At 37.6% G+C, this 11,706-nt stretch overlaps 1 protein-coding gene across 2 annotated transcripts; it reads right to left on the reverse strand.

The window, feature by feature from the left end:
• Positions 1-28: 28 nt before the first annotated feature.
• On the reverse strand, positions 29-9,617 carry LOC143744546 (uncharacterized). Of its 2 annotated transcripts, XM_077236123.1 has the most exons (9): positions 9,541-9,617; positions 7,138-9,103; positions 6,983-7,025; positions 4,259-4,411; positions 3,964-4,053; positions 699-764; positions 512-583; positions 352-419; positions 29-206 (listed from the first exon to the last, which is right to left on the reverse strand). In XM_077236123.1, exons 2-8 carry the CDS (start codon positions 9,082-9,084, stop codon positions 352-354), a joined length of 2,439 nt encoding a protein of 812 aa, XP_077092238.1. In that variant the 5' UTR covers positions 9,085-9,103; positions 9,541-9,617; the 3' UTR covers positions 29-206. The 2 variants fall into 2 exon arrangements, with proteins under 2 accessions (XP_077092238.1, XP_077092239.1); XM_077236124.1 differs by lacking the exon at positions 3,964-4,053.
• Between the last annotated feature and the right edge of the window lie 2,089 nt (positions 9,618-11,706).

The raw sequence follows: 11,706 nt of genomic DNA on the forward strand, positions 1-11,706 counted from the left end.
CCTTTAAAACAAACAATAAACCATATTGTAATATTTCAAATCACTCAATAATTTATTAGGGAAAGCATAGAGACTTAAGCAAGACAATATTCAATTGGGTTACATTTTATTAAGTCTCATTTTTAGAAGCACATAAACATGCATAGGAATTCCACAACTGGTAAAAGTTACAGATTTCTTTGTCAACACTTCTCCTCTTTTCTCCTCTAAGTGTGGAAGAGAGAAAAGACAGAATCAGGAAGAGGTATACAATATTGCTTAAATTAATATCAGCATAATACAATGATTTGATATGTATCTGTAAAAAGAACAAAATGCCAGGAATATTGTGAAGAGACACAGAACACCTACTTAAATTCTCTTCATTTCCTTTACACACATCTCAAGTTTTTCATTCAATGGTCCCCAGTTTTTACACTCTATAAAAGAAAGGTATGCAAAACATAAAACATTATCTCACAATAAATAAAGAGGGTAAAGTTATTGCAGAAAATAATAATAATACAGATACCTGAACGCAAACCCATTAGTTCTTGGAGGACCCTCTCAAGTTTGTCTTGATGTTGCAAACAATTAACACAGCCTGGATGGGGGGTTAAAAAGATTACGGTAGGTAGGTTTGAAAATATCAGACACTATTTGTGAATTAGAAAACTTACTACATGAGCACTAAGATAATAACAACAACCAAAATTCACCTGATTCATGCGCTCCGTCAGATGGATGCACACCATCACTCTCTACTGTAGAAAGAGCAGCATGTGCTATGGATACAAACACATGAAATACATTAGAATGGAGATTAAAAACAAAAAAAGTGTGAGAATATTTCACAAACATTTACTACAGTTTGTGTCTATTCAATATATTTTTTTACATAGGATTGTAACAAACTATACCAACCAATATCTTATTGTCTTAACAGTGTTTGCTGACTATTCACACACTTGCTCATCCATATGTAGGTAAACACTACCGCTGATAGGTTGGGAATGACAAAGACATTTTTTTTGTTGAAAGGATTTAATATTAGCATGTAATTGATCAACCAAAACATTTCTAATGCTGCAAATTATAATTAGTATTTAAAAAAAAGGTTTTATCTTTACCAGCGATATCAAAGCCGTTTTCAACAGCCATTACCCCAGTCTACTTAGAAAACACGGTCACCTACTCCTGTGCTAATCTGGTACAAGAAGACACTTTCTTCGTATACAAGCACAGTTGAAAGTGGCTCTTAATTGGTTTTTAGGAGAAAGCAAACAAGACCAAACCAGGACAGAGATTAGTGGACAACAGAGGACATCAAAGGGTCTAGTTTGAGAAACAGACTCCTCTGAGGGCCTCATTTTGTTGCTTCATTAACCTGCGAATAAATCCATGTTTGAGTTGCTCAAAACAGCTTGATCCAAACATCCATAAGAAGTGTCTAGTGTGATCCTTTAATGAACAGTTTGAAGAACACAGAACTTACTTAAAACAGAAATTTGCAACATTTTATAATATAAATATTATTTATATATATATATATATATTCTATTTTACATTCATAATTAATCCAGTGCATTATGGTGGCATGGATGCCAATGTACCATCCTATAATTGAGTTTGAACAGACCTATAAATCTCCATTACAAAAAGAATGAAAACACTCAAAGGGCAGGCATGTACACACTACTCAGTCTCATGCATGAATTAAAACGGTTTCAACAAGCTCCCAAATGCACCAATCTATTCAGTAATGCTATTACTGCGCACTTCACAAGTATATCAATCAGTCTGGATTACATCTGGTTAAGCAGGGAAAATATCTTGCAAATAAGAAATGTGAATAAGACAACTCAATTTAATGACTCAATTTTCTTTTCTCAATATTTTTATACCAGGAGCTGTCCTGTTGAGATTTGTCAGTGTGGCTTAAGGCAAAGGGTGGCTATTTTCCACATTTTAGACACTATAATGTTCTTGAATATTGCTTTGATACACCCAATGCTTTTTTGTTCATAATGGACCAGATTTACCAAACAGGGCAAATTAGCGTGAGTGCAATCCCATAAAACTGCCGATGGGAATGCAAAGTTCTGCGCGTGATCTACTTAAAGGTTGTATCAGCGATTTCAGGCCCAAACAAAAATGATCACATTCATCTAATCTTTCCTAACGATCCGCTAGCTGCCCGCCCCATAAGCAGGCTGTCAAAAAAACGCGTCTCTGTAGGCAGCCTAGGCTCTGAGATCTGCACACAAAAACAACAACCACCACTCAAAATCAAAATAAACAGTGTTCTAACCAATCACCAACAGGGGCGGTGTTGTTTGTTTTTCGTCTGCACGCGAAGTCGGAGCTGGAGAATAAGCCAGCGTCTATCAACCCTATGCTATCAACGGACCAGATACATTTAACATTGAAGAGGCAATCCCCAAGAAGAGAAGGAGGATTAGGGCGAGGGAATACCGTAGTTTTTCGTCAAAGAAACGAATAATAATCGGGAAGGCTTTTGAACGGTGGAGAGAACTCAAAGAATTAAACATTTTTAAATCGGACGCCGAGGTTGCACTGTTTCTTCTGGACAGGCGAGTAGCTTCTAGTGCTGACTTTTTTGTATTAGAACTGTGTGTGAAAATATAATTCTTTAAAAAATTTGAGTGAAGCTCGACTAAACTTGGATAGCTCTAGCGAATATCAGATTGTAGGGATTTAGTGTGTGAGTTGCGTTTGTTATATGCGTCTACTTTGTGTAGCTATAACATTGTACTATTAGCAATAACACTAGCCTACGTTCAGGACTAACGTTCTGACAACTTGCTAGAAACCATTTATATTACAAATTACTATTCTGTTAGCTGGGAGAAAGCTGGAAGCTAGCTATGTAGTTGATTACAATGTTCATGCATACGAAGTAAAAAAAAAATAGAAACATTTTCTGCATTAGTCTATTTTAAAATAAACAATATTGAAAGTGTAAGTAACGGATATTATATTTACTTGGTTATAAAATTATGTTAGAAAAACAACTATAATGACTTACCCAGCAAAATGAGCCATCATTGAGGTCCATAAATCTGAATATAGTGTGTTTTTGTCGCTTTAAGAAATGCGCGTGCATGATCGTTTTTTTCACTATGAACGAAGCGGGAGGGATGGGCGAGCTAACTTGGTTTGTTTGGGATCTCGCTTCAAACACAAACAGAAGTGACGTCACCCACAATCGCTGACACAACCTTTAAGACGCGCAAATTAAAGAACACAGACGCAACCGGGTCATTTCCATGATGACCAACGAAATCTATCAAGAGCAGCACAAATTAGCGTCTGTTTTAAGACATGCTTTTTTTGGGCGCAACTGGTAATAATGGCGCAAATATCAGTAAATTGACAAGCGCAAACCTTAGTAAATCTCCTCGTGTGAATCAATTAAATACTGTCCTCCCATAGATTTTGCCTCTGAAAGGGAAACTCCTACAAATACATATGTAATGAGGTCAGCCACAAAATAACCCCGTTTCAGTGCAAATTTTTCTCTGACAGTAATTTTTAACACCAAAAGAGGGTGTTTTTTATGCGCATGTTAATAATTTATCTGCATCCTGGCGTTTCCATCCAGCGTTTTTTATGCAATGTCCCAAATAGTTACAATAATACTTGTTTTAAGAGGGTATAATAAAAACTTGGACTGGTATTGTACAAAGCAATATCAAAAATGTACCACAGCCTCCGCCAACCACCACAAGAGAAAATACACCCGAGACTCATAATTATATAAAATTATTACTTTAGTTGGCTTTCCTTGTGAAACTTAATTGGTTTAAAATATTTAGTGTTTTAGTGCTTAAAAGGTGTTGTGTACCTTCTGAAAGTATTAGAGATATACCTGTTATTCATCCAGTCTCACTAATCCACTCATTTCCGATAGTTGTTAAAAGTAAACACTTATAATAAAAAAATAAGGACAAATGATCGCACCAATTCTTTTTCTCTTTGCCGAAAGCAAACCATCATTGTTCAAGTGCGTTTGGCCGACACTGGGAAGCAGTGAATTCCTCATCCTCATACCTTTCATAGATAGAATTAGAGGAAACATGATTGGAATGACAAAGCATTACATTAAAACCAGAGTCCTTCATTTACATAATCATTTTGTCTAGGTATTTACTATTTACTATGTTGCATAAAAGTATAAAATCAGCAACAAAATCTTATCAAAATCTGAAGATATACAAAGGAAAATTTATCATAGAAAAACAATCATTTATAGTACCTTGTGATCCTGTTGTTGGTTTATTACTGGGCAGAATGGTTTCAACAGAAGACAGTGTAGTCTGAGGTGTCTTAAGAGCCAGTCTTTTACGGGTTGGGGGCTGTAGTCCTGATGGTTTGTTTTGTGGTATACCAGAACTTGGAGGCTTTCCAACTGCAACCACATTATAGCTTACAGAAAGCACAATTACTATATAATATAACATAGTAATAAAAAAGTACAGTTATGTACACTATCATTCAATTTGTTTAATGTTTTTGAAAAGTCTTATGCTCACAGATGTTGCATTCATTTGGTCAAAAATACAGTAAAAACAGCCTGACAAGCCAGACCCACATCAAGATTTTGGGTCTGGGAACACAATATTGGCAGGGCTCAATCCGAGGGACGGGATAAAACAGTTGTCTTTCAAATTTAGTCTGAACGCAATAGGATAGCGCTACGACCAACCAGAGCAACGAACGTGGTGACGTAGTCAGAGCGACGGATATCAGTCCTGTTCTTTGTTCTTTTTTCAATGAAAAGCTTAAAGGGGTGATTCGGAATTTTGGACATCGGGCCTCATTTCCAAGTGAGCCTTAGTGTTATTTATCAGTGGAGACAGTTTTCAAAAATTTTCATCCAGTCGTTCTAGTTGCATATTTCGCTGGTGCTAGGCTAGCGTGAGTCAACGGTAACTGCTAGCCTGCCATTAAATACAGTTTTACCCACTCCACAGTACACCAAAAGGAAATAAATAACGCCAGACTATCGATGTAAATGACTGTTGAGGAGAATAATGTTAGAAATCAAACTACCCTTGCATCTCAATGATATAGTTATACTTCGTTCCCTGTATTTATTAGCACAGTCTACAGCAGCGGCGGAGTGATGTCAAGTTACCTAGGCAACCGAGCGCGCCGGTCCACATGACAATCACGCAAGTGTATTTACCTGTCGCTGACACTCATCACTACAGAAGCAGAGTATATTTCATGACATGTAATAGCAAGACTAATTATAATTAGGGTACAAACAATGTCCAAGTTTGAAAGCAATGCCAGTGTTTCGGACTTTGAAGATGATGAAGACGAGGAATGTGTTGTTCAACGAACCATATACTTTGTATGTAATCTACTCACACAAATAATTAAATTCGCGTTCGGTGTGAACACACCATTAGTTATACTATTGTCAATCTCCACAATGCATTGAACTATAACGTTATCTCCACTAACGTTGTCAGTGTCAATCTATCAGTTATGAAAGGGACTAACTTCATTAGCTAGCTAGAATAGCCTGACAAAAGTTATTACCTGTACATCTGTGCTGGTGCATCTGGAAAGACGGCTGGAACTGCATTACTTCTCAGTAACCTGTGACCTTTTCGATTACGGTTGTCTTCAAAATCGTCTAGTCTAAAATGATCACTGCAAATTTTCAACTTTTGTAGAGTCTCTGCCGGTGTCTCGTTGTCCAAGCCAGCAGCAATAAGCCAAAGTTGGATCCTTTCTGAATCTTTGAATGGAAATTTGAGGAAACTTCGATTTATTATTGCAATCGCGAAATGCACACCGAATCACCATGTTGCCAATATCCTTCGTTTGTTGCCAATATCCCTCGTCTACTAGCAAGCTAGACGTCCCGACTGTCGTGCACTTCTGTTCTGTGTTTGCTCCGGTTAGTAGTGCTGCGCCGAAAAGTAAAGTAAAATTCCGCCGCTGCTTAGAAACTAGTTCCTGTAAATGTAATGTGATCATTGAGATGCAAGGGTAGTTTGATTTCTAACATTAATCTCCTGAACAGACATTTACATCGATAGTCTGGCGTTATAATTTGTTTGCTTTTGGTGTACTGTGGAGTGGGTAAAACTGTACTTAATGGCAGGCTAGCAGGTACCGTTGACTCGCGCTAGCCTAGCACAGGCGAAATATGCAACTGGAATGACTGGATGAAAATTTTTGAAAACTGTCTCCACTGATAAATAACACTAAGGCTCACTTGGAAATGAGGCCCGATGTCCAAAGTTCCGAACCACCCCTTTAACTCCAAGTCTTCCAGAGTCGATCTGAAAGACCGCTGTTCGCAAGCAGCAGCGGTCATCTTCGTTGTTTTCAAGTAGCAGGAAATTCACACAGAACCGGCGCAACTCGCCGTCATTATGTTAAGCCCGCCCACCGACTCTATACACAATGTGATTGGCCTGACTAGAGTTTTGGTTTTTCCAGCTTGAACGGAGAGTTGCTAGATGACACTGGCTGCAAAATAAAATGTGCTGCCACCCGCTAGGGTGCATCTACATTTCTAGGCTAGTAAAAACAGTAATATTGTGAAAAATTAATATTTCACTGTTTTCTATTTTAATATATTTTAAAATGTAATTTATCCCTGTGATGCAGTGTCACATGATCTTTCAGAATTCAGTATAATATGCTTGAGATTGGGGCTTAGATGCGAATTTATCATCAATGTTAAAAACAGTTGAGCTGCTTTTGAGGGGAACTTGATATATTAAGGATTCTTTGATGAATAGAAAGTTCAAAAAGAAAGTTCAGCATTTATCTGAAATCTTGTGTAATATTGTAAATCTATTTACTGTCACTTTTAATTGATTAAATGCAACCTTGCTGAATAAAAGTATTTTAAATAAAAACAAAAAACTTTTGAACAGTAATATAATTGCGCATGTATAAAATGTGTAGAAAAAAAAGGAAAAAGAAAGGAAAATGTGAATAAGCCACTCACCAGCAGTGAAGTTATATCCAGTGACAGAAGAAACGATAGATGTCTGTATGCCGAAAAAATAAATAAATCACATTTTAACCCAATTAAACCCAACAAGTCCAAAATTTGTATGTATCCAAGTGACTGATTCATAGCGACAAAGCATAGTTTCCTACCTTAACAGTGCAAGCTGACGCTGCGTTCTTTACAGGAGCGATGTTCTTCCCCTTGTTCATCTGTCCTGACTTCCTGTTGCCAAGCAGGGTGGTGGAAGTTGTGTCGCGATATTGCAGAACCTGTGGCCCTTGGATAGTCTTTGGTTTGTCCGCTACTGAGAAGTGCATGGACGACTGTGGCCTTGGTGGAAGACTGGTTTTGGGATAACTGAGCTTAGAGGAAAGTTGAGGAAGCTGTCTTTTAATTGGAAATTTTGTGGGAGGCTTGTTCGCATTTGCTGGTTCTGAAATACTGTGACTTGAAATGCAGTTTGATGAGACCTTCTGACTTGAGCTCTCAGTCGCCTGCACAGCACCAGTTCCACTGTGATTACTCACACCAACAAGCTCATCATTCGATTGGGCCTCCATACTGTTGATCACAGACAGTCTTTTTCTCATAGGTGTGGGCTTCGCATCTCTCAGTATCTCAAATCTGGGTTCTCTTCCAAAAACGATAGGTGTGGATGTAACCATGACGCTTGTTTTCATATCCAAAGAATCATCCAAACAAAAAATACTGTTTCTGCTGATGTTTCCCATATCAGAGAAGGAAACGGAGTCACTTTCAGCTAATCCAGGTCTCTCTATGTTTTTGTGATGCTCCTCTGCTTTGAGCTCAGGAGCATCATTGGGAGCATCAACAGAGCAAACAAAAGCTAAGGTGCTTATCTCAACGTTTGTTTCACTGCTGTTAGAGACTGGTTTAGTGATTCCCACCGAGTTAGAAGCACCACTGACCTGGTCTAATTCTAAAGCTAATTGTGTGCTTGAGGGCTTTATTTCTAGAGTGGTGTCCTTCAAAACTGGAACTTCTGGCACAGAAAGATCAGTGGTTGTATTATGTTTAGTAAACATCATCTTAGTGGGTTTTAAAATATCTGAGCTCGATTGTTCAATCTCGCTAGAAGATAGATGAGGTGCACTGGCTATTTGCTCCACAATATCAACCATTACATTGTCTTTTAAATTAGTTTCCTCTGTGTTTTTTATTTTATCATCCACAGTAGAGTTAATATTAGCACTTGGTTTTTCTTGTGGCTGAATGTCTGTGGTTACTTCAAGCTTCTCATTGAGCTGTTCTGTTGTAGTATTTAAGGGTGCACTACTCACAGATGAATTGGTTTTAGAATGTGCACTGTCTAGATTAGGAATATTCACGGTTGCATTAACCCTAGTGTCAGGACTCTCTTTAGGGTCATGTGACTGGACCAGGTCAACAGTGGTATTTCCTGACTCGGTCTTAATATTGGTGACATCAATATCCACTGTTGAATTAAATCTAGGGTCAGACCTCTCCTTTGACTCTTGACACTCAAAAGTACTGTTCTTCTCCCCGGTGTTGTGTAGATCAACAGTCACATTAACACCAGTGTCAGACCGTTCTTTCGAGTCTTGAGTCACATCAAAAGTGCTGTTATTCAACTCTGCACTCATGAGATCAGATTTCTCTAAAGATGTAGTGGATACCGTGGGTTCATTGCAGTCCCCATCTGCTTTATCTGCTGTTGCACTAATGTCTTTCTCATTCTGTACTGATCTAGTAGACATGCTTCCATCTGCCGACTGACAGTGCGCTCCAAGAGAGCAACTAAGACCAGGATCGATGGCAGCCTCTTTTCTTGGTGCTAAAACTCCCTTGTCCTTATTTTTTGTTTGATTTTCTGATGGTGTGCAAGCAGGAGAATTCAACACAGTTCCGGCTTCATTTGAAAGAAACGACGGGCTGAAAGTGTCATCAAGAAATCCAGACACTTGGGGAAAAGGTTCATCTGCAATTGAATAGAAACTAGAACACTCATCTGGCAATCTGATAGGCTGATAAGAAGAAATGGGTTTCTGAAGAGATGATCCACCCAATAGGCTGCCACCAGCCTGGGCAAGCCTTTGCCTTAGAAAGCTCTCCATTTCAATAGCAAGAAGGTCTCTGAAAACAAAAATTAAAAGGAATTATTTTGTGGCTTCCTGAAACCTACTTACTGACAATCACACATCTCACAGAGGATGACACATGAGGAAAAAAATGTAATATACAATACAAAAGATAGCACCAGTTTAAATTCCTTTAATACTAAAATTAAACACTAAACTACCGCATTGAAGAAACCCAAATGAGTTATTTAAACATCTGATAATAGTTCAGGAAGTATAACATTAGCTGCTACACAACAGACAAAAAAAAACTAACGTTAGAATGAACTGAGCTTGTAACTGACAACTGCAACGAATGTTTTGCTGTGGTAACAACCCGTGACACGGAAAATCAGTAACGAGCCTACTTTCGATAAGGAACTAACAAACTCAAAACTATTTTTAAACAAATAAACAGATCATAGTCATTAGGAAGCATTATCATCTTCTTACCCGTCTATAAACAGCCTGACTCTCTTTGAGTGTTAGATACTTCCGTGTCTGACGATTTGAAAACGGTGTCATTCTAGTCATTGGACAAGACGCTCAGACCTTGACCAATCAGAGCGACGATCTGTGCGGCGTTTAGAAACATCACAGCGCCCCTCAGTGCTGGCAGTTGAACAAAGACCTCAGTTCTTTTTTAGTAATATAGCCTACATTTTCAAATTTAACAAATAGATATATATGCGCAGATTGCGCACACACCTATTTGTTGTTTCATGGTGCTCTAAACCAATTGCCTACAAACGATCTAAAAGGGTAAAAAATAACACACACACAAGATTTTTTTATTACACTTTCTTTTGAAACTGAGATGCTAGCCAAATGGCTGTCAGTACTTTTCAGTTTTAACATCATAGGGATGGTTTACTCTTTTCTTGTTAACTTTAATTTCTGTAAAATCTGTTGAAGAGTAAAATTCCAAATAAAATTATATTTCGTATTTCATTTAAAATTCCATATTACATTTAAATGAATAAATTTGTTACAATCTAGCCCACTGATGGGGTAAGTTGTAACAATTAAACAAAAGATGCAAAAACAGAGGCCACATTATGCAATAAGCTTTAAAACAGGTTTGTTGAAACGATCCAAAAGAACAATACAAAACAGTGTGTCTCTTTCTGTGACTAACCATATCAAATCCCCTCACTGTTTGACAGGTGTGTGTGTGTGTGTGTGTGTGTGTGTGTGTGTGTGTGTGTGTGTGTGTGTGTGTGTGTGTGTGTGTGTGTGTGTGTGTGTGTGTGTGTGTGTGTGTGTGTAAATGAGTCTACTCGAACAAACTCCTTTAACAGTATTATGAACACTCAACTCAGTGTACCTGTTTAAAGAACATGTAGGCTAAGTCTCACAAAAAACAGTGTAAATGTGTGTAAGAGATTGTGAATATATTCTCAAGAGTAACAATGGTGAATGTTTTTAAGAGTGAAATTCTGTATTAAATCACTTCACTTTGACTTTTGAATGTTCATGTGACATAAAAAGCCAGATATGGATCGTATAGTGTCAGAGCTTGTCTGATTATTGTGTTGATGCAGTGATTTATACTCCTAACTACAACGTAAAATTATATATTTTTCCAACCACAAAACTACGATCTGCTATTATATTAAACACTTTATTTTAACAATTATTTCACTTTTCTTTGTCAATCTTCAGTACAGGTTTTCAGTATGAATTGTGAAACCATAAAAAGGAAAATACAATTATTTTTTATTTTCAATTTAAAAGGGTTAACACAACTTTTTGTTGTTGAATGCATAATGAGTAGGCTACTAGTGGGATATCAACTACTGATTTAAAAGTGGTGTTATAATGTGTTTCTCGTCAAAAGGACTGTTGGTATAAAATGTTTTTAAAATAAATAAATTACTTAATCACATATCTAATACTGGTTTTCACTAGGGAGAGTTGCATCATGGTGTGTCCATAATGCGCACCGGTATTTGTCGCACCGCAATTCTGGTAAAGGGGTAATGCCTCGGAAGGTCCTGTGGGTATTGTAGTTCTCATGGCAGATCCGTGAACAGACAGACAAACAAATACATGCATTAAAAAACTTACGAGCAACAGCTGACCTAAAATGAACAACAACACAGTGACAAGCAAGTCTGTTTTAAAATGAGTATATTCAGTGGAGGTTACATTACACCACTTTGGGGGCTCTCCAAAATGTAAATGTATTGTATATAAACTTGAATTAAATTTTAAAACTACGTAAGAAACCGAACCACGGGGCCATTTCAAATAATGGCGCGTCTTAACGATAACGACATTGTTGCGTAAACATCTAACATAAAAATAGCTTCCATTCACTTGATCTTAATTTTAAAAATGAGATTGCCATTTTAACGGGGACCATGTGGACAGCATGAGTTCAGGGGATTCCACTGCAGATCTATAGAGGATTAAGGATCTTCTTCACCCGATTCATAACAACATAGAGATCCTAAAATGACAAAACCATTTAGCACCAGTCAGGACTCGCTCTCACACTCACACACATATTTAGAAACTATTACATAACATTTTGCGTGCTCAGTTTTTTTCGGGAGTTCTCTCCATTCTCTCTGGTTGTGTATTTACGGACACGGTACATCACATGACTGACTT

The sequence above is a fragment of the Siphateles boraxobius genome, unplaced genomic scaffold, assembly GCF_051911475.1.
Source record: "Siphateles boraxobius isolate OS27281-9 unplaced genomic scaffold, OSU_SipBor_1 2, whole genome shotgun sequence".
NCBI classification, from domain to species: Eukaryota; Metazoa; Chordata; class Actinopteri; order Cypriniformes; family Leuciscidae; genus Siphateles; species Siphateles boraxobius.

Excerpts from the sequence above, each read along its gene's own strand:
- LOC143744546 (XM_077236123.1), bottom strand. The coding sequence starts at position 9,084 with ATGGAGAGCTTTCTAAGGCAAAGGCTTGCCCAGGCTGGTGGCAGCCTA. Across the intron at positions 4,054-4,258 it reads ACCAACAACAGGATCACAAG|GTATGAGGATGAGGAATTCA; the intron begins GTACTATAAATG and ends TATCTATGAAAG. Across the intron at positions 584-698 it reads TGACGGAGCGCATGAATCAG|GCTGTGTTAATTGTTTGCAA; the intron begins GTGAATTTTGGT and ends CCCCCCATCCAG.